At 41.8% G+C, this 22,602-nt stretch overlaps 1 protein-coding gene across 1 annotated transcript in view; it reads left to right on the top strand.

Annotated features, from left to right (window-relative positions):
- Nucleotides 1–22,602, top strand: part of eprs1 (glutamyl-prolyl-tRNA synthetase 1) — a 42,722-nt gene continuing 20,120 nt past the window's right edge. The window contains exons 1-17 of the mRNA XM_084067127.1: nucleotides 1–143; nucleotides 2,867–2,951; nucleotides 3,929–4,028; nucleotides 4,155–4,311; nucleotides 4,964–5,100; nucleotides 6,120–6,220; nucleotides 8,206–8,332; nucleotides 8,823–9,015; nucleotides 10,025–10,196; nucleotides 11,636–11,869; nucleotides 12,237–12,321; nucleotides 12,473–12,532; nucleotides 18,178–18,288; nucleotides 18,976–19,112; nucleotides 19,383–19,590; nucleotides 21,063–21,175; nucleotides 22,234–22,348. Coding sequence (XP_083923253.1) covers nucleotides 101–143; nucleotides 2,867–2,951; nucleotides 3,929–4,028; nucleotides 4,155–4,311; nucleotides 4,964–5,100; nucleotides 6,120–6,220; nucleotides 8,206–8,332; nucleotides 8,823–9,015; nucleotides 10,025–10,196; nucleotides 11,636–11,869; nucleotides 12,237–12,321; nucleotides 12,473–12,532; nucleotides 18,178–18,288; nucleotides 18,976–19,112; nucleotides 19,383–19,590; nucleotides 21,063–21,175; nucleotides 22,234–22,348 — 2,178 coding nt within the window. The 5' untranslated portion in view covers nucleotides 1–100. The remainder of the gene's footprint in view (nucleotides 144–2,866; nucleotides 2,952–3,928; nucleotides 4,029–4,154; nucleotides 4,312–4,963; nucleotides 5,101–6,119; nucleotides 6,221–8,205; nucleotides 8,333–8,822; nucleotides 9,016–10,024; nucleotides 10,197–11,635; nucleotides 11,870–12,236; nucleotides 12,322–12,472; nucleotides 12,533–18,177; nucleotides 18,289–18,975; nucleotides 19,113–19,382; nucleotides 19,591–21,062; nucleotides 21,176–22,233; nucleotides 22,349–22,602) is intronic.

Here is a 22,602-nt window from a genome sequence, read left to right as displayed (position 1 = left end):
TTGGTGCGTGTTGTCGTCTCTGCTCTGCTGGAGTCTCTCTGACACACTTTGTTGAGGCTTTACAAACGGGTGGAAAACAAAAGTGTTTGGGACGTCGAGCATGGCCTTAAACCTCACCATTAACTCCAGCAACCCGCCCCTGGGTGAGTGAAATGTTTTTCATAAAAACAACACCCTGTGTCAGCCACCCAGAGAGGGCTGCCCAACTGTCACCGGGCTAATGCTAACTAACATGTTACACCGCAGCTGGTGACCTATGGAATATCGTCAATTCATGAGGTCACTGTAAGTGTAATGCGTTACGGTCGCCTGAAAACATGTGTGGTGGGCACTGGCGGCATTCTTTTGACGTTATAGGTCGCATTTGTGAGATGGTGACACGTTTTCCAGTCATACAACGTTGCCACATATTGGATATTGCTTTTCTCCTCAGCAGGCATCCTCAACATTAATCTGACGCAATAACGAGCAAACGTTCAGATGGGACGCAGCACATTGTCGGTCTCAGAATTCGATAGGTCACACAAATCAGTATAACGCCTACAGACGTGTGTGGAAGACTTCAAGCCTGTCGTCGTGGCATAGATAGTAATATCTGTAACTCACACTTGCTTGCTATTGTAGTTTAGATTTGACACATTCTGTTGGGTGTCTCGTAAAGGGGCTCATTGGCGTGTCCATTGTGAATAGAGCAAACATTTGTAATTTAGCTTGAACATAATGAATGGATAACAACAACATGGTAGCAACACATAAGTTAGATGGATGGGTCTGCAGATTAGATGGCTACTGATACCGATGAAGACCATTCATAATATTGATGTTTTCCACGTGTGTATGGGCAGTATTAGCTTTGCATTGCATCGTGCTCACTGAAGAGTAAAGCTTGTAGGTTACTGAACCAAACAACAATGATAACAGACAGTGACACGTGAATTCACTGGGATTGGTTAAACAACGCCATCGTGTGTTTTTTCTGTGTTAAAGCAGATGATGCAAGCGTCCTGCAAAGAGGTTCTCTCAGCTTCCCTAATATACCAGTGGTTCTCAAACCTTTTCATGTCAAGGACCCCCAAATGGACACTTATTAGCCCGTGGACCCCCACTTTGAGAACCAATGCCCTGTACTGTCTGTCACTACTAGTACTCTTTCTCCCTCTCATCTTTCCTATTGTCTGTACTGTCACTCTGTCAGCTATTCCTGTTGTCTGTCTTTACTACACTGTCTCCCCCCTCAGCTTTCCTGCTGTCCTGTCTCTCCTACACTGTCTCCCTTTCAGCTTTCCTGTTGTCTCTCCTTCATGTTGTCTCACCATTTTTACAGTCTGTATCAGAATCACATTTATTGTGCAGTAAGACAAACCTTTATTGATCTCAGAGGGACATAATTCAAGTAACAGCAGGGTTGAAGTGTAAAATTCAAAAGACAAATGAATATAGTTTAGATTAGATGTTTGTACCATTGCTGTCATGGCTGTGACTCTGTTGTGTGTTTATCCACCTTATTGTCCCCCCCCGTCTCCTACTCATCTCCCTATGTCCCTCCCTCTTACCAATAGTGCTTAGAAAGTGATGCTCTTAATGCAGGTATAATAATGGGTCACTAAATATCACGTGAACTGCAATAGTTTTATAGTTAGTTGTACACCTGTAAAAGGTCAGTTATACTGTGCAATAGTTTATAGTTGTCCAACTGTACCAATCCTTCATGCTTTCTTGTTGTGTGTTGTGTTGCATGTGTTTTGGCTCGTTTAGATAGACGATCAAGAGGCTGGCGTGCTAGTACACAGTACACACTCACCCAAAAACTCTGGCCTCACATCTGTGTTTCATAGACCGTCAGTGTGGCACTGTTTGGTCCAGTAAAGACCACTAAATAAATACAGTTTTCGACTGTAAACAAAGACTCTCAAGTATATTTTGGAGACCCTTGCATCGTAAGGTAGACCCACTTGTCCATTGAGTGGTTGTTTTTTCTATGATTTCAACACAGATTTGTTGTTTACAATGTATATCAGGGTAAAAAGTATATGACATGCGTCATCACAACATCGTGTTTTGGTCTAATTATAATTTCTTTTCAGTTTTCACTCATTCGGCCCAAACACAGTAAAAAAAAAAATGAGGACAATTAATTCTCGTTGCCAAAATTGTCGTGTAAATGTCTTGACATGTGAGTCCAATCTATATATTATAATAATTATCTGCATGAACATGCAACATATTTAACATGACATGAATTTTCATTCAGCCCTCTTTTTGTCTTTTTCTATGTTCAAATCTTATGAACTGTCACACCCCTAGTGTAAACCACTCATAGGTTGTTAAAGCATGTTCTCCCATGTGACAGCTTTTCTACCAGGCAAGTTGGGCAGGTTTTCTCAGGAATATGAACCTTAGTGGATGCTATTCTATCTGTTCTACCTGTGGATGCTGTTCTATCTCATGAACATGTTAGCTTGGTGAGATGATAATAGCGGAGCGGCTTTAGGTCGGCCTGATCTAACTGTCGGTGAAAGTTAAGCCATTGTTTTGAGCAGTGAGTCTGATTTTTATAGTGCTTTAGTACTATTTAGAAATTTCAATAACGGTATGTTTGTAAATGCAATTGACGACACACACACACACACACACACACACACACACACACACACACACACACACACACACACACACACACACACACACACACACACACACACACACACACACACACACACACACACACACACACACACACACACAGAGAGAGACAGACTTGAGACATGTTTCTATATTTGCCCCTGGAAAGGAATGTTGTAGCGTGTACTGACAGGGGTTGTTGGTTAGCTAACACTAGTACTGACATTCCCATCCTCTCCTTCAGGGGCGCTGTTGGCTGCAGAGCACGTGAAGGGGAGTGTGAAGCTCTCTGTGGAGGAGGGCAAAGACACCAGCCTCCGCATCTCAGAGTGAGTAGGCTGCTGCAGTGATGACTCTTTTACTACACATCGCAAACAGCTGAAGAAATAAACGTGGGCAATGGACATTAATAACCTCTAAAATCCCAGACCGCAATCTTTTCTGCTGAACTTATTTTACATTCCATTCACTAGTTCGCTTTAATATGTTCATGCTGTCATACTATCATTCCATGTACAGTATCCGTGTTTTTTTCTTTTTTACCTTTTTTGTCACCTCTGTCCTGTTCACCAATAAAAGAAACTAGATAAATAAAAGTAAAATAAAATATCTTGTTACGAAACTACACTTTCAGGGGCATTACCTAGTAGAAATGAACAAAACCTACAGTAAATGTAACTTCATGGAACCAGTGAAGCGCCTGTTCGGGGCAGAGACTTCAGAGAACCTCTGGTCCAATGAGAAATGGTCTCATTCAGACCTGGGACAATAGAAAACTGGTGTAGGAACAGCTCAATTTCAATTGTCTAGCTCAGTGGTTTTCAACCTTTTTCATGCCAAAGACCCCCAAAATTATATGAATTTGGCCGCGAACCCCTTTCTCAAATATGTTGTTCTAGGGACCCCCAGAAGCAAAGATTTGAGTTACAAATGTTCGCTTTAAAAAATATATATATTCAAAGATTTGCACAAATTTTCACGATTTTTCAAAAATAGATCTACAAGCTCATATCGTGGCACTCGGTGCCGTGCTATGAGCTTGTATATCTGCTATTTTTGAATAGCCAAAGCTTAAGCGGTTAAAATGATTGTGAAGCTATGTTAACTCATTTTGCTGGGGACCCCCTGGTACTCTCTCAAGGACCACTGGTGGTCCCCAGACCACTGGTTGAAAACCACTGGTCTAGCTCATAGAAAAATGAAATTGCTGTTTTGAATGATGCTGTACAAATCAAGTTTCCTATCAGGTGTGCACTGGTGTGTCACTCAAACCTACCAACCAACCACCCCCACCTTCTCCTTGCAGTGCTCTGCAGTTCACTGATGTTAACTCCATCGCACGCTACCTGGCTCGCGTGGCCCCCGCCCTTGGCCTTTACGGATCCAACATGATGGAACAGACTGAGGTAAAGTGAGCTAAGAACGCGACACCCGTGATGCTTTGCACATAGTGGTAATTAATGTGGTCAAATCCATAGTAAATTAACCTGTAAAATGTTTTTTATTTGTCTGAAAACGATTTGTTCCTCCAGGTGGACCACTGGCTGGAGTTCAGCGCCCGGCGTCTCTGCGGTCAGAAAGGGCTGACAGGAGCCCTGGGGGACCTGGACAAGACCCTATCCATCAGAACGTTCCTTGTGGGAAATATTGTCACTCTGGCTGACCTCTGTGTCTGGGCTGCACTCAAAGGTTGGTCACACAAGATCTATTAATTTAAAGCCATTGTAGCCATTAGAAATATATATTTATACTTTATTTCAGAGAGATCTTTGTAGTAGACAGGAAACCAAGGGCAGAGAGGTGAATCTGGGTCCTTGTGTAGCCACAACTTTTTTATTTCTTGACTTTTACCAACATGACAGTTTAACTTGTTTTGTTTTTTGTGTTGGATGTTTTTACACCAAATCAGAACTGTAGTCTTATTATGGATCATTACACGGTATTTCAACTTATTCTTGTTGTTGGTTGTTCTCTATCTGACTGTTATCATATAATGTCATTGTTGCATTTATCTTGCTTGTTGACATTGTTGTATAGTGTACCTTCATGTAGGGCTGGGAAATGATATAGAGTTCACCATTCTGAAAATTATTATTTGGAATATTACCTCATGCACATGTGTGTGATCTTCCTACTACACATGAATGTGAATCAGCTCGTTTAAATAACACATCACACACAGGCACTGTCACACGCCAACTAGACAAAGTTACCACTGACCTTGGACCAGAAGGTTGAATTTGATTATCTTTCACCTTTCCTTCACCAGAGCTTTTAATGTTTAATTGACAATGGGATCACCTGATTTTAAATCCAGCAATAATAAATGTCTTTCATACAGGTCACGTGGAGTGGCCCGGCCAGGATGGATCCTTCCTCCATGTCCATCGATGGTTCAACTTCCTGGGCTCCCAGATGCCATTCACTGCTGTGGGTGCCAAGTATAGCAAGGGCAAAGCTCCCCCACGCAAGTCCAATGTAAGCGCACCATCTTGGTGATTTTGGTGATTGTAGCCCTAAAATCTGGAAGGGTTCTTTGCAATGGATTTCCTCGCCAAATTAATACTTTTTCACCGTAAGGAACTCTGTAACACCTTATAAAATAACGTGTTACAGAGTGACAACATTTTAACATTTTGTTCTATGAATTAGCCTAATTGCCATTATGTAATAATTGTGACAGGCCTATGTCCGTCTAGGAGCTGATCCATTCAGAATGCTACAGCAGCAATTTGTAAAAAAAAAAAGAAGTGCACAACAATAAATAGCAATTATTAGAGTGCACAGCAATTAAAAATAAATACACCAATAATTATAGTTTACAAAAGTGCTTATAATTTTTCAAGAAATAATTCATTCTAACATAAAAGACGACTGATTAATATTCTTTTCTGATGGGACAGCCCTAGAAATGTTGCCTGTATCGTGGGGTTGCTTTGACAATAGTCAACATGAGACTACTGCTGTATAACAGCTACAAACATGTACAAAATCACTTAAACCCTATATACTTAGTTGACCTGGGTCCCCCAGGGCTCCATACCTGGTCTGCTCCTTTTGTCCCTCTACACAAAACCTCTTCACCCTATAATAGGGATGCTAGGGATCATACAGTATGTTGTCAAATCACAGAGAATCGGTCACTACTCCATGATAAATGGCTACAGATATCATCAGCTGCTGTTGTCTATTCACGTTGGCAAATGCGCAATTTTGTTTAATTTGTTTTGTTGATGAAAATGAGACTAACAATAATATGCACCATTTTGTAATTAAATAATATGCCTAGTGACACACTTTATGTCAATATCATCATGTAAAATCTAAATGATGACCATAGACAAATTGGATGGCTGACCTTGTCTCTGATATCATCATTATTACCATTATTATTTATTTATTTATGCATACCTTTTTTCCAAATGTATATTTTATTTCTTTTTAATCTTGATGTTTCATCGTAATTTGAATTTGTTTGTGTGTTTTATTTGTTACAGTCAGAGGAGAGGGAGAAAAAACAGGATGTGGGCAAATTTGTGGAGCTGCCAGGAGCGGAGATGGGCAAAGTCGTGGTCCGCTTTCCCCCAGAGGCCAGCGGGTAAAACACAGCTTATCTTTAAAATAATTGCATTAATACTTGATCTGTGTGAAGTGAATGCAAAAGTATTATAACGAGGCTGTAGGCATGTATTGTTATGTCCAGGGGTGCACATAACTGGTGCGCAGGTGCGCATGCGCACCCAAAATAAAAAATGCGCACCACATCAGGCGACGCGAGGCGCTTTTGCGCACCAACAGCTGGGACAGGAATTTCCAAGCTTTTATTTTTTAGCAAAACTAAAAAATAAAAGCCTGGAGATCGAGGCTAGGAATTTACTTCCTGAAGCCAAACGCACACAATCACTCTAAAGCACCCGTCGGCCCCATGTACAGCCATTAGGCACAGGGGTAGAGATATGACTCGCCTCGCCTCGCATCGCCTCGCATTGCCTCGCTGCGTGCACGCAGCCAGCAGCGGCTGTTAGAGGCACTCGTCACCGATGATGAACGCACCGTAATGGTGCAAAATATGCCGTGAACGTCCCAATCTGGCGGATAAAATCAGCGCAGCAGCACAGGGCACCAACCTTGGGGGCTTTATCTAACAGCGTGAGAAAAAAAAACAGCAAAAATCTGCGGAATTTAGAAGCAAAGCGTCCTTTTTTTCTCGCCCCCCGTTGACAAAACTGTCCGGTGGGCACCGTGCTGAACCCCCCCCCCCCCCCCCCCCCCGTTGACAAAACTGTCCGGGCTGACCCCCCCCCCCCCCCCCCCCCCCCCCCCGTTGACAAAACGGGACAGGCGCCATGCGCACCAAGTCACATGTCCAGGTGCTCTTCTGCGTACCAGACCGAAAAAGTTATGTGCACCCCTGGTTATGTCATGCTGTTGACCTCTAGATTGTCTTCTCCTTTCTGGCTCCCAAACTGCGGAACGAACTTGCCCATTGCAGTTAGAACTGCAGACTCACTCCCTATCTTCCGCCGTAATCTGAAGACTCACCTCTTCAGACTCCACCTTAGCCCGTAGCACTTACCGTAGCACGTGCCCTAGCGTTGACGACCTTGCAGTCTTATGCAAAGGCAAAAATGTAATTTAGATAGCATGTTATGTAGACAGATGCCAGGTCATTTGTAGACCTGGCATCATACAGTGTGTATATAGTAGTTTCAATGTACATATTATTGATCTTTTTTGATATTATACTGTTTAGACTGATGATTTCTTGGTTTACCTATGATCCTAGATTACTATTTCTATCCATTTTATGTATTACCTCGTGTTTTCCTTGCTTACTGTAAGTCGCTCTGGATTAAGAGTGTCTGCTAAATGCCTAAATTGTAAATTGTTTTGTTTATTATGATAGTCTAGCAAACTGTAGTCCAATTACTCCAGTATTATTTATTGTCACTGTCAGGCAGAAACCTTTTCATAAATGAATGCCCTATTTTTTTATTTATTTTGGTCATATGACAGTGTTGTGTAAAAGTTATGAAAATGGCCTATCTACAAGGTGTCACACAAGTCAGAAAATCACAGGAACACAGGTTATTTATACCGTTACATTTCCTGTAAAAAGTAACTGTTTTTGGACACACAAGGTTTTTGCCTGACAGACCTATCCAAGCTAAACTGCTATAAGTTACATTTAGCATGACTACTGATGTTGTTCCTATATTGTATATTCTATTAACATACTGTAGTGTATATTGTGCTATAAGTCTCAATATTAAGTGGTGATTATCTATAGTCTTACTGTCTGAATGGATGTTCATCAATGTAATATTGCTCTAGTCTAGTGAATCCGGTATATATCTGTATAGAATTTGAATTAATTAGGGCGCGCCTGTTCGTCGGTCTACAAATGTTATTATTGTGACCACTAAGGTTTGGCACTTTTCTGACCTGTCACAGTTCTAGTTGTTAAATGTGTTTTAGTTGGTTTGTCCCAATACCGGAAAACCACTCTGTAAGTGATTTGTGATTCTGAATCATTAATCATTTTCTCAACTATTTACTTTCTCTCTCCTTTGTTCTGCCCAGGTACCTGCACATTGGCCATGCCAAGGCTGCCCTGCTAAACCAGCACTACCAGGTGACATTTAAAGGCAAGCTCATCATGCGCTTCGATGACACCAATCCTGAGAAGGAGAAGGAGGACTTTGAGAAGGTGAGGTGTTCCAGACACTGGTCTGTCTTCGTTTTAGCAATTCAATTTTGCGTTATGACTTTACACACATTTCATACTGAACTGGCTCTATGTCGCTGGGGAAAACTAAATGTATCATTCTGAAGGACCAGCAGAGAAGAATAACCACTGTTCATGTGATCACCATGACTTTACTGGCTGTTTTTTAATGGAACATGGAACATGGAACATTATCCCCATCACTATCATCATATAACATTTCTATCACCTGGTATGGCAAAGTAATGCAGCAAATGTTAGCAGGCTTGGTTGGCACTGCTATCCTTGCTGTATACTACACAAAGCCTCCACACTTCTACTGAAAATAATTGCTAACAGAATCGTTTGACAGTTTCACAATGGATCCTGCCATCGAACCCCAACCCTACAATCGTCCTCATGTCTTCTCTCTCTCGGTCTCTCCCTGTGCTGTCCGTCTCTCTACCTACTGTTTTTCAACACCGGGTCTCAGGTGATCCTGGAGGACGTGTCCATGCTGCAGATCCATCCGGACCAGTTCACCTACACCAGTGACCACTTCCCCAACATCCAGCGTCTGGCTGAGCAGCTGCTGAGTGAGGGCAAAGCCTACATCGATGACACGCCACCAGAGCAGATGAAGCAGGAGAGAGAGCAGCGCTTCGAGTCCAAGAACCGCAGCAACTGTATGTTAACCATTCTAATTTAAACAAGCCTTTGTTGGAAATAAAGTAATTAAGGAATGCTTCTGTAATCCTCAGAAGATGGGGACTGAAGTAGGCATCTTTTTTTCCCTAATACTGCGGTTTTCACAATTGGACTCCGAAGGGGAGGAGGGGTTTGACATTACTATAATTCAATCTACTTGAAAGTATTACAATACAAAAAAGATGTGACAATTCTAACAGTATGAAATCACATCTTAAAATATATTTATTGTGTGTAATTATGGCATTTAGAGAATTTACTTTAAATATTTTCACATAAGAGTCAAGTGAATGTAACATTTCTATGGTGTTGTATAATCCTGTAAGCCAGGGGTCTTCAACAGGGGGTCCGGGACCCCTAGGGGGTCCTCAGAGCTACTATAGGGGGTCCGCCAAATCTTTGTGTGATAGGATTTTTTTTTTACATTAACCACTTGAACCCTAGAAATCCTTTTCTGAGGGGAACATTAGCCGAAAATAGCAGATCTACAAGCTCTCAACGCCTCGCGCTGCGAGGCGTTGAGAGCTTGTAGATCGGCTATTTTTGGCAAAGAGCCTATAGGTGTAGAGGGAAAAAAGAGCAGACTAAGAAAAAAAAAACTTTAATCTGAAACACAATTTTATACAATATAGATTAGGGGGTCCCTGCTTCATCTCTCTCTCAGCTAGGGGGTCCTTGGCCTGAAAACGTTGAAGACCCCTGCTGTAAGCCAAGGGATAGGCCTCAGGACAAGACACAAAAATAAAAGATAATTCATGAATTAATTAATGCAACTCTATTGCAATGGTGAATGAATGTGTCTCATTAATGAGCTAGACCAGGGCCCCTATGCATATGCTTAATCATTTACAGGTCTTGTATAGTATGGGAAGTGCAAGAAAAAAAGTCTGGAAAATTATCAATTGTAATTTCTTTTTTTTACATAATACACACCACATTAGCATTGCCGTACACCTTTCCTTTCTCTCTTTCCCTCTCTCCCTCTAGCGGTGGAGCAGAACTTTAAGATGTGGGAGGAGATGAAGGCTGGTACAGAGCGTGGTCAGACTTGCTGTATGAGAGCCAAGATCGACATGGCGTCCAACAATGGCTGCTTGAGAGACCCCACCCTCTACCGTTGCAAGAATGCTCCCCATCCCCGCACAGGCAGCACTTACAAGTACTTCCACGTCTAATGATGATTCTTTTAACCAGTTAACAGCGTAAAACAAGATATAGCCTAGTATAGCCCTGACCTCGGTTAGTCGATGATTCAACTAATCGATCGAGGGAGTCTGATTCGACTCAGTCGAATCAATCTTTTTCTTTTTCTTTCTTTTTTTTTTTGCATGATTCGATATATACGGTATATCATGATTTATTGCGAGAAACCGAGCAAGTATATGTTAAATCAGACATTAAGCACCCCCCACATCTTTTATGATTCGACTACCAGTCGACTATAGGCAACATTTGGACAATCAGATTCGACTATACAGTATACATTCCTGGTCGGGGACAGGCCTAGTCTAGTAACAACACAGCCTCATCCAATCTTTAACTCTTTGACTGCCATAGTGATAGTGTAATAGTGTGCCACTGCTGCCAGCGGAAAAGAGTGATTTTACTGTACCTTTTGAAAAATCATGGGATATTCTCCATGACCTCCGTCCTCACGGAGATCGGCTCATTACACACACAGGGTTCTCGTAGTATAGGGGAAAAAAATGTGTCCGCTCGCGGTAATCCATAGCACAGCTGTGGCCATTTGAATGAGGCTTGTTTTTGCCGTAAAGCAAGGAAACGGAGATTTAGCGATTTCCCTACAAGAAATAAACGGGAGGTAAACGAGAGCATTTCTTTTTAAAATGACGTCATTTCCGGGTCTGTCGTCATCAGGCAGTGAAAGCATCATTCATAGGGTAGATAACAGCCCCAACTGGTGGAAAACCACTGAAAACAAACAAAAACAAAATGTGTCCAAACTCGTCGTTGGCAGGCTGCGCCTTGGCAGAATTCGACGAGGGAACGGCCATGGCAGGAAAAGAGTTAACTATTGATAATCGGGTACTGTACACCTTCTGATTGAGAACAAAGTTGCAAGGGTGACATCCAAAGCCCGACTCTCAGGAGGTCTTACTTGCTAGGGGAACTTATCCAGGTACTTATCAAAGTCTTTTAACAGGAAGGCTGCCTGTTACATGTTCAGAAAGTTCACGTATTCCTCCAGCCAAGAATCTCTGGAGAAGCAGGCTGGTTTAAGCTCCTTCCAAACAAAATATTCCTTTGCTTTAAATGTTAAATCCAATGGCTTTAACCAGTATGACATTCACCATAAGTGATTTGTGTATAATTTCACAGTCGACACTGGGAGCTGTCCAGTATAACCCAATCTTCTACAGTTGTGCTACTGGGAGCTTCTCCAGTATAACCCCGGTCTTCTAATGTTAGACATTGAAAGCTGCCCGGTACAACCACACTCTTGTATTGTTGGCCACCGAGAATACTTGGCTCTTATTCTGCTGTTAACACATCTGAAACTTATATTATATCCTCTAAATGTTTTAACTTGATTTATTTTATAAGCAGATGTACTCACTGGTATTTCTCCTCCTCTAGGGTGTACCCAACGTACGACTTTGCCTGTCCCATTGTGGACAGTGTAGAGGGGGTGACCCACGCCCTGAGGACCACTGAGTACCATGACCGTGATGACCAGTTCTACTGGGTGATTGATGCACTGCGACTCAGGAAGCCCTACATTTGGGAGTATGCCAGACTCAACCTCAATAACACTGTACTGTCCAAGAGGAAGCTCACCTGGTTTGTGGACCAGGGCTATGTCGATGGCTGGTGAGTTCTTCAGGCCTAATTGTTAAACTGTGTGTGTGTGTGTGTGTGTGTGTGTGTGTGTGTGTGTGTGTGTGTGTGTACGTGTACGTGTACGTGCAGTCTGCGCACGCACCCTCTATAATGAACAAACAGCTTCACGACGCATGACTTAAGCTTATACGTAGGCGCTAGGGGTTGGAAATGAACCGAAAATGGATCAAAACCGGCATTTAGAACCTCTCGCCACCTTAATCTTGCTCCTGTCTGTTGATTTGGTTAAAGATTTCCCCAGCACATGCGTTCATGAACTGTCCCATTCCTCTGTCTTCCTTTTTTAAATGCCTTGTCTTCCTCCTGCTCCCTTGTTCTCCTCTCTCCTCTCCTCCAGGGACGACCCTCGTTTCCCCACCGTCAGAGGAGTGCTGAGGAGAGGAATGACTGTCGAGGGCCTCAAACAGTTTATCGCTGCTCAGGTAAATCTGCTTGTCGCCTTTACACACAAGAATCCAGGGACTGGGTTTAGTAGGCATGCCCTAATAATAGCTTCAGAGTCCATCTAGGGGCGGATAGATGGACTGATGGACATTGTCATCAATATTGTTTTACTTTTGTCTCTCTGCCCAGGGAGGATCCAGGTCAGTGGTGAACATGGAGTGGGACAAGATCTGGGCCTTTAACAAGAAGGTACATTTTGATTTATCCTCTCTACCCCCCCACCCCCTTTTTGTTTCATAGCAACAGTTAGGTTTCCACAGCAAGTGCTGGCAGATGTTGTGATGCTGCGAAAGATAGTTTGAAATACGTGACTATTATTACTTTAATGAGGAGAGACTGCTTTTTGTCACTGTACCACACTTAATTGTATTGGTCCATGAGGAGTAATTTGGTAGTTACTGGATCAGTAGAGGGAAGAGGTTTTAGTTTGAATTCTTTATTAGGGGTTGTCACCAATGGTGTGAAAACTAATTCCAGTGCATTCATTATACTTGGAAGTATTACTTGTTTTGTCTTCTACTTTTGAGGCCCCAGTTGACTGTACAGCATGTAACCTTTCAGCTTCCAGTGTTTGACTCCTTGTGTATTGAGTAGTCCATAAACTGTATCCCAAACTTTGGAAGAATTTAGCTAAACATGTCGTTTTCCCTTCTTTGTACAGTATTTTTTAGAAGAATATTAACAACTGACACATTTATAGTTGGCTACTATGAAGGGATATTTGAGAAACGGTGTTTGGGGATGTCATTGAATAAATGAACGAGGCTATTTACTAACTATATAACATCAGGCTTCAAGTATTCTAGTATCAGTCGACCTGCTTGCCTTTTCAACCGAGTACTGGACTCATCGCTCTGCTTGCATGGCTTTCTGGCTCTTCACTGTTTTGTCATCTTTTTGATTCTTGTCATGTCCCATCCCCTCCTCCGCCTCACCACCTCTCCCTCTCTACTAACCTTTAACAACTCCTGGAAGACTCCAAACCTTATAAAGCAACTGCTCCTCCCTGCCACATGTCATGTAGTCATTCAGTTGATGGTCATGCTGTGTCCTTTGCGCAGGCCTCCATGGAGAGCTGCTGTGTTTGTCTGGCTGTCAGCTCAATGTGCTTCTTGCCTAAAGCCTAACTTTACACTTCATCACGTGACTGTGTTGCTGAATGAAAATAACCGATTTCAACCAAAATTCTATTATTTCCATAAAGTGAAATGGTTGTTGATGAATATACTTATATTTGTGTTGTTTTAAACTGTGATAAGATAATGTTGTCCTTCATGTTAAATAGTTGAGATTAGTACAGTATGATTTACTGACTTAGTAGTGACTCTAGTTTTAACTCCAACCACAATATCTTCAGACTGACTTTTTCCAAATGCTGGTGGTGTTGCAGTAATAAGATATAGTGGACGAGACTGATCTCAATCTGGGGATTTCAGACCAATCAGGATCCCTTGTTGTTGTCTTTCCATGTATGGTGTTTTAGAGACGTCGCTATGTCATAAAATAGGTGTAATATTGTAAACGAACAGTTATTACATATTCAAACCTAAAGATACTGAGTAGCCAACTCCAGGTGCAAGAAGGTGCTCACAAAGTCAAATGATTACACTATAGAAAAGAAGTCCTTGTGCTTAACTTCAGGCACACTCACACAGAGCCCAACCCTTTTAGCTTTAGGCCTTTTTTGTAAACTGACATATTATTTTTGATTACATTTTATTGTTTTAACTTTTTTTTCTCCATATTTTTCATTTTGCTTACGGCCTAGGTATATTTTTGGGTTAAGCCGGTGTCATTTAACTTCCTGGCCATTATTATTATTTGTCTATACAAGGAATTAATTCTGGTTGACTACTCTTTCTAGTCATGCCCAGAGGAAAACCCTTGCAGGTTGAAACTGGTCTGCATTTTCATATATGATTTTATTTCATTATATTCTTGAGTTAGCACAGCTTACTACATGAAGAATATAATACAATATACAGTAACATCCTTGGTGCAGATGTTGTCATCCTCCCATTAAAGCAAACAACCTCCAGGCTATCTCGGGACTTGTGTTATGCATGCTAAACTAGATAGACTAGTCTAGTTTAGGCAGATGCAACTGCCAATAATACTGTGAATAAGGCAGTTGCATCTGCCGAAACATTGTTTTTTTGTTCTCCGAGTCCATAATAAGCTTTGGCACTTGGGCTAAAAAGTGTGTGCGGCCACTTTGATGTCTCTAGAAGACTAGACACTTGAATCCTTTTGCCGTGGGCCGGCACTACTACAAGGACTGGTGTGCGTAGCATTCCTGTAACTAGATAATGCTAACAGTTTTCATTGCAACATAAAACCCCAGCAGAATCCACCTTAACCTTTTTTATTGTAAGGAAATTTGGACAATTGTAAAATCATTGAATGCGGAATGGTAAATACCAGCAATGGATGTAGGAGGCAATCTTTGTTTAACCAAAGTGGAGGTTGGATTAGTATTCTTTTACTTGGGTAACAAAATAATGTCACACTTCAGTGCTGTATAGAGGAGGGAACATGAAGGGAAATTGCATTTTTGTTGCTTTTATGAATGAATACCGGAGGCTGCGCCATTGTCCCTAACTAACGTTCAACCTCCCGGTCTTTCCCCAGGCACTGTCTGTCATGTATTGTTCCTGTTCCATGCAGGCTCCTTTCATGTTCCTGTACCTTTTGCAGTTAGGCTGTTCACCTCCATGTTTTGAGTTCACTGCGCTTAAACTTTACCTCGGCAGCCGGTACGCTACGTTCCTGCTACGTACTTGCATGGAATGCTGAGATTTATTGTCTGTGTTGGGATGGTATACATTCTTGCCCAGTGGTATATATGTTGGTACCGTACTTCAAAACTCTAGTTAAATAGGCAGACAATATCTATGATGTACATCACCAAACACAACTTAAGTGAATTTAAATTCCAGTATTTAACGTAAATGCAAACAATCTCTGAATGTATAACAATGTTTTACACTTTAAGAGTTTAAATGAACACTGCATTATACAGAGTACACCTCCACGGGTCTAAAATTAAGTAACATTAGTACAGCAGAATAATTATATAGAGAGGAAGACACCAGGACAGGAAGTGATGTAAGCCATTCAGTGTGAACATGTCTCTACCTTGTCTCCCTATCTCTCTTTCCCTCTCTCCCTTGTCTCCTGCCTTACACTATGTCCCTGGCTTGCACTCTTGTCTCTAGGGATGTCCGATATTATCGGCCGATATTAGCATAAAAATTGATATCGGGAAAATATCTGTATCGGTTTTTTGCTTTATAAATAAGTTACAGGAGTTCTTACTGTATATGGTGTGTGTGATATGAAATTTGAGCTTACCCTAATCACAATAATCCCCGCATATATCGGTATCGGTTGATATCGGTATCGGTAATCAAGAGTTGGACAATATCGGTATATCGGTTATCGGTAAAAAAGCCAATATCGGACAACCCTACTTGTCTCTCTTCTCTCTCTGTTGCTTATACACTTTCTCATTCGATTTCTTTCTCATGCTCTTAACTTTTCTCTCTCTCTTCTATCTCACACACACACTGTTCCTCTCCTGTCTTTGACACACTTCTCTCTCTCTCTCTCTCTCCCACACTTTCTCATGCTCTTAAATTCTCTCTCTTCTATCTCACACACACACACACACACACACACACACACACACACACACACACTGTTCCTCTCCTGTCTTTGACATTAAGCTGCATCTCACTCTTCTGTTTCCAAGCTGCCAGTTAACTTTTTGAAGGTACTCCTCCTCTCCTCTTCTCCTTTATTTCCTCCTTCATCACCTCCCTGCCCCTGTCTGTCCTTCCATCCCAGCATCCCTCTCTCCAGAGCAGAAAGCCATCCTTTTTAGCCACCAGTCACAGTTGCTGATGCTTCCCAGAGACTTTAAATGACCATACTGCTGCTAATACAATACAATACATGTCATTGTCATTTCACAGCTTCAGCCATATAGCATAAATAGACTATTTTACATTATGGATAATTTTTTGCATACGTTTACATTTTCTCTATAGTCATTAACTTGTTAAAGAACTTTACTGAATAATTGAGTCAATGTTGGCTAAAGATTGACTCTCATGCAGCCTCATTCTCTTACATTTCTCTCATAAGTTAACTCCAGATGCACCAGTGATTCCATATCTGCTTTTACCAAGGTGTGGTGAATGATGAATCCCATTTGATCCGAAATTGGAGGTGTAGGGCCAAATGGTTATTAACATGGGCAACGCCCCTAATCACTATGAGAGATCATGACCAAAACATTACATAACTTTGACCAAACATAACCACACAGTCAATTTCACTTTGTCTGATAACCTTGAGGCAGTTTCAAGTTTCTCAAATGGTTACCTGTCAAAGTGACTGGTAACTTCTAAGCAGTTCACGCCCAACTAAATCTTAAAGAATAGAATCTCCAAATAATGGTTGGTAGTAAAGTTTTTCCAGTTTGTGGCTGGTGATAATTTTGAACCCTCCATCTATCCCTCCTTCCTCCTCCTGTATGTGCTTCTCTCTCCTTCTGCACTGTTTTCTCAGCCTGTCTTGCCATTCCCTCCAGGCATCTCATTTTAAATGATTTTGTATTCGTTTAAAGGATTCGGAAGATGAAGAGCCGTCTTTGCTTTGCTTGGCTGAGATTTAGTCTGCAAAGGCTCGGCCCTTGGTTTTACTTGACTACTGTTTGGCTTATATGTTTTTTGTTTTTGTTTAATCTGCATGGAGGCTTCTGACTGAAGCAAGGGAAGATGGATGGATAGATCCAATTGATTTGATGGATATAGATTCATAGAGGGATATATGGTTATATTGGTGGATAGATGGGTACCTACTAAAATCAGGACCTTAACCGATCCCTTTTTAGTTAAAATAACACTCTGGATACATGGATGAATGCATATACTGTAGCCAGGTACATAGAGTTAACGTGTTTGCATTCCATCACAAAAGTCAGGTAAAATCTACTTTTACCAGTACATTTGTTCCTCCCAGTTCCTTTGTTCATGTCTCGTCTCTCTACCTTCTGGCCCCACACCACTTCACTCCATTCACTCTAGCTTCTCTCAGGTATTGTGACACCTGTACGTTTGCATTCAGGCACTCGGGCGAAAAATGACAACCAACCAGTATTAAGGACTACAAGGGTTCACACAATGTTTCTGTTGTCCTACAAAATCTAAGAAGGCAACCTAGAGGCATGCATAATTGAGTTTTTTCATTGCCCTATGGTAGACTCTTACTTACAGAAAATAACACAGACAAACAGACGGCCTCATTGCAATAGCACAGCTCAACCGGTGGTGAGGGAGTATAGGTGCAAAAATGTGCCCCCCCCTCCCTCACCACCACCACTGATACGATGTGCACAAATTGCAAGTGATTTTCACCGAAGAGAAAAGAGTGACAGCCATTCAAATCTATGCAGGACCCGGCCTGTAAGCGGATGTGACAAAAATAATTTCTAGCGAGGCAATTATTTTTAATGCGTACAGTGTGATTGTGTGATTGCACCGTAAGAGTAGAAATGAGGTGGGGAGTAGGTTATTATCTAGCCATACATGCTCTGCTGTGCTTTCTCTGTTTCATTGCATCCTTAATCATATTCAGCACCAATCAACGCCTCTTTCCTTTTGGGTGCATCTGATGGGATTTCCTGCTTCTCATCCTGCCATAGTCCTGGTCATTGTTGAGCGAGTCACTCATTCTTATAGGATGATGTATAGCACTGTTCAGGTGTTCACCCGCTAACATGTTTTTTTTTTCCTCTGTTGTGTGTCTGTATTTCTTACCGTGTGTAGGTGATAGACCCGGTGGCTCCCAGGTACACAGCGTTGGCCAGCTCATATGTGGTCCCTGTTAACGTCCCTGAAGCCCCTGAGGAGATGAAGGAGGCTGCCAAACACCCCAAGGTATTCTTTTCCCTAACTCTGTGGAAGTTGTGGCACACACACAGAAATGTAGTTGTATTCATCATCTTCTATCCTATATTAAAATTGCCTAGTGGGTGGACTTCCTGTTTATCCGTTTGTGTCCGTTCCCCTTTTTCTACCACACCAGCAGTGCAATTCCTTCCACACACACAAATAATACTGCATGCCATGGGGAATCCACTACACACATTTCATGCTTGCAATTTTCATATTTACCGTACACTGTGTATTTGTACATTATTGCACAATGTGCTCCTATATAACTACATTATTGCGCAATACGTGCGCAACACTTATTAGTGCTCCTACGCGATATGCGTCACATTTTCCCACTTACACAGCGCATGCTGTGGACATGAATAAGACGACAGCCGTTGCCTCAGGGATCTCCATATACTGTATGCCCATATCAGTCGGATCGGCGGTGCAACATAGGTGTTCTCTAGATGTGAGGATCACGTAGCAGCCCGAACCACTAGTTGACTGTAAGACCTTAACCTGATTTAAGATAATCAGTGTCATCATGGTATGGTGGATCCAACAATTAAATATCTACCCTTTCTTGAGAATTGGGACATATCATGTCCTACCAAAACACACCAGAAACGTATTTTAGTGCTCCAAAATCATTGTAGGTGGCTCTTGTCTCTCTGTCCTTGTGTCCAGAATGAGGAGGTGGGGAAGAAGGAGGTATGGTACGGACCCCGGGTGCTGGTGGATGGGCTAGACGCAGAGACCTTTAAGGAGGGCGAGATGGTGACCTTCATCAACTGGGGGAACCTCATCATCACCAAAATCAACAAGTAGGTTGGAAGGACAATGAACAGCTAAGCAGAAGCGAAAATAAATATTCTTAAATGCATTTAAAGAACGCTGTTTTGTGTACATTTTGACATTATTCTTTAAAAAAAAGAAATTAATTAATGAATACATTTTTTAATCGGCTCTTAATCTCGGCTATCGGGCCTTTTTGATCACTAATAATCTAAATCGATATCGAACATGAAAAAGCCATATCGATCGATCCCTAAAATACATCCATATACATAACATATCTCCTCCACACCATCCAGGGATTCCAATGGTAAGGTGCTGTCCATGGAGGCTCGTCTGAACCTGGACAACAAGGATTTCAAGAAGACCACTAAGATAACCTGGCTGGCGGACACAACCAGAGCCCCACTGCTCCCTACCATCTGTGTCAACTACCAACACCTCATCTCCAAACCTGTCCTGGGGAAAGAGGACGACTTCAAAGAGTACATCAACAAAGAAAGCAAGGTGTGTTTGAGTCAGCATGTCTGTGTGCATGTCATGAGTTTGTCTGTGTGTGTCATTATTGAATCAGGCACGGGTGCAACAGTTCACTCATTCAGTGCCTGACTTATTTCTGGTTGTCCCAGTGCCAGAGCCAAAAATTCATTGTAAAAAAAAAGTGCTTAGGAGCCGAGATACAGCCTTTTTCAGTAAGAACTTAAACAAGAAGTGAATGGAGCAGCAAATTTTCAAATCATGATATCTTGGGTTCTGAACATTTTATTATTATTTTTTTTATGACGTCTTAGACGTCACGTGGCGCTTAGGGCTTAACAATGGCGGGTTTTTTAATGACGTTTTAAACGTCATGTGGCACTGAATGAGTTAATCGAACTAATCGATGTAATCGATTATAAAACAATAATCGGATTATAGATAATAATCAATAATCAAAATGTGCGTTGTGAGCTGGTAGATCAGCTATTTTCGTTGCTTTTGTGTGACACTATTGCGTTAGCCTGGTAAACCCTCCCTCCGGAAATCTCATTTCCATTTGATTTCAGGAAGGAGTCTGGCATGATTGCTCATTCTGCAATATTGGCTGTGGGCTGGAGTTGGGCGGGAGTAATACCGTTGACTGACAACCCCTTCAACCAATGATCGTTTTTCCCCTTCAGCCAATCAGCAGTTCATTTTGACGAGCTCCAGACTATGTGACGCAACGGGACTTTTGGGACGGCCATGCCGAAAATAGGTTGCCTTATTGGGATACATGCGTGTCACTCCCCGCCCCTGCCGGTTCTCTAAATTTATATTTTTAAATAGGCTCTGTCATGATTAATTGACCACATATATGAAGTTAAACAACTAAATTCTATCCAAACGATATGTTAATAGTAAATTCCGTGCCTCAAAAAAGAAGTTTGAGACCGTTTTAAGAACGAAACTAAGAAGTGACGGCACTCGGACAACAACAATGGCTGCCGTTCGTCTTTTGTCGGCGGCTCTCAGGCTGCACTCGGCTTCCTTCGGGCTCACTCGAACTCGCCACCTGATTGGCCAACGTAAGCTGTCAATCACAGAACGATGAGCGACGACGCTGATAGGCGCGGTTAGTTGGTGATTTCGCTAGAAACTCCCCAATATTGCAGAATGGGCGTTCATGCCAGACTCCTTCCTGAAATCAAATGGAAATGAGATTTCCGGAGGGAGGGTTTACCAGGCTACTATTGCGTGGCACGTATAGACAAAGTATTTTTTTTAAATGAATTCAATTGTTTTTGATTTGTGATTTGTGTAAAACAAAACAAAAACACCTAAATTATCCAATGAATCTAAAAAGTAATTGATAGAATAATCACTATGAAAATAATCGATATTTGCTGCCTGAATCAGGTTACATTGATATTTCATCTGAACTTTTCTCATTACTTGTCTTTACTCATTCCTTATATTTCTTATGTCTCTTGTATGGTCTGCATCTCTCCCTTTCCCAGGTGGAGGAGAGGATGCTGGGAGATCCCTGTCTGAAGACCCTGAAGAAAGGTGATATCATCCAGCTGCAGAGGCGTGGCTTTTACATATGTGACCAGCCCTACGAGCCAATCAGGTTAGTCCACCAGAGAACGTTGAGCCACACCCGTGTTTGGTTCAGCTCCATATTAAATCATGCAAGTGTACAGGCTACATCATCAATCAGCCATACAGTTTACATAAACCTTGACCATTTTCCCCAAATTGCTTTCTTTTTAAGATATTGTTTGTTAGGTCCATATGCCCTAAAAGTTACAGAATGTAGCTGAAATGGCCTAGCGGTTAAGGTGCATACCACATATAGGCTCTAAGCCTGACAGTGAGTTGTGGGTTAGATTCCCAAGCTCGACGACCTATGCTGCGTGTCACTCCCCAGCTCTCTCTCTCTCCCTGTTTCCTGTCACTATCGCCTGTACTTTCCAATAAAGGCAGAAAAAAACCCAAACAATATATATACAAAAAAGAAACTATTCTAATTATTACAATGTGCAAATTTGAATGGCTTGTATTAGAGTATTACAGTAAGGCAGGGGCAATCTCTGCTAATGGCTAGAACTCAAAATTAGACACGTATGGTTTTAATGATGCAAACTCTTCATTCACTTGACTGTTTGAAGAAGCAGTTTACATATACTGCAGGCAGGCATACACATACTGTACCTTAGGTAAGACCTTAGAGGGTTCTTGTGGTCATGAAGGACATGGAAATGCCTGTAAACAAATGATGCAGTTTGCAGGCCCTGGAACAGTTCTGAAAAGTGGTAATCTGGAAATCCCTCCATGTTCACCACAGCTGCCTATATTGTGTCTGTGAAGGGCTCCAGTGTTTGTGTGTTTTTATTGTAATAATCCCATGTGTATATTTTTCTGCATTTGTGTTGTAATCTTCGTATATATAGTTGTCAACACTTGACTGTGTGTCCCATTTTTTGCCTGATTCATGTGAACCACATTTCATGCATTTAAAAGTATTTCTAGTGTGGCCAGGCAACCACCGGGTGGTGCCTGATCCCCTCTAACATCTCAAGATGTGTGTGTGTGTGTGTGTGTGTGTGTGTGTGTGTGTGTGTGTGTGTGTGTGTGTGTGTGTGTGTGTGTGTGTGTGTGTGTGTGTGTGTGTGTGTGTGTGTGTAGCCCTAACAGCTGTAAGGAGAGCCCGTGTGTGCTGCTTTTTATCCCAGATGGACACACTAAAGATATGCCCACGGCTGGCTCCAAGGACAAGAGCAAGACCCAGGCAGCGAACACTGTAAGAAGAGATACTGAATGAGATCACACCTAATAATAATCCTAATCTGAAGCTTTTAGTTCTTGTAATGCAAGGATTTTCTTCGTAGCTTCTACCAATGGAAATAAGACCGCAATGACTTTTTTGGTGTTAAGGTTGTTACACACCGGGGCGATTTTTTCATGCGAATAATGCGTTTTTTTAAAAAACCTTATAAAGTCAATGGCTCCGTACATGGAGCGAAAAAGCGAAAAAGCGTCTTTTAATTATTCGGA

The sequence above is a fragment of the Gymnoscopelus microlampas genome (genome assembly GCF_963454915.1).
Source record: "Gymnoscopelus microlampas genome assembly, chromosome: 1".
Taxonomy (NCBI): Eukaryota; Metazoa; Chordata; class Actinopteri; order Myctophiformes; family Myctophidae; genus Gymnoscopelus; species Gymnoscopelus microlampas.
Note: the sequence above shows the minus strand (reverse complement) of the source record. Positions and strands in the feature narration are given on the sequence as shown.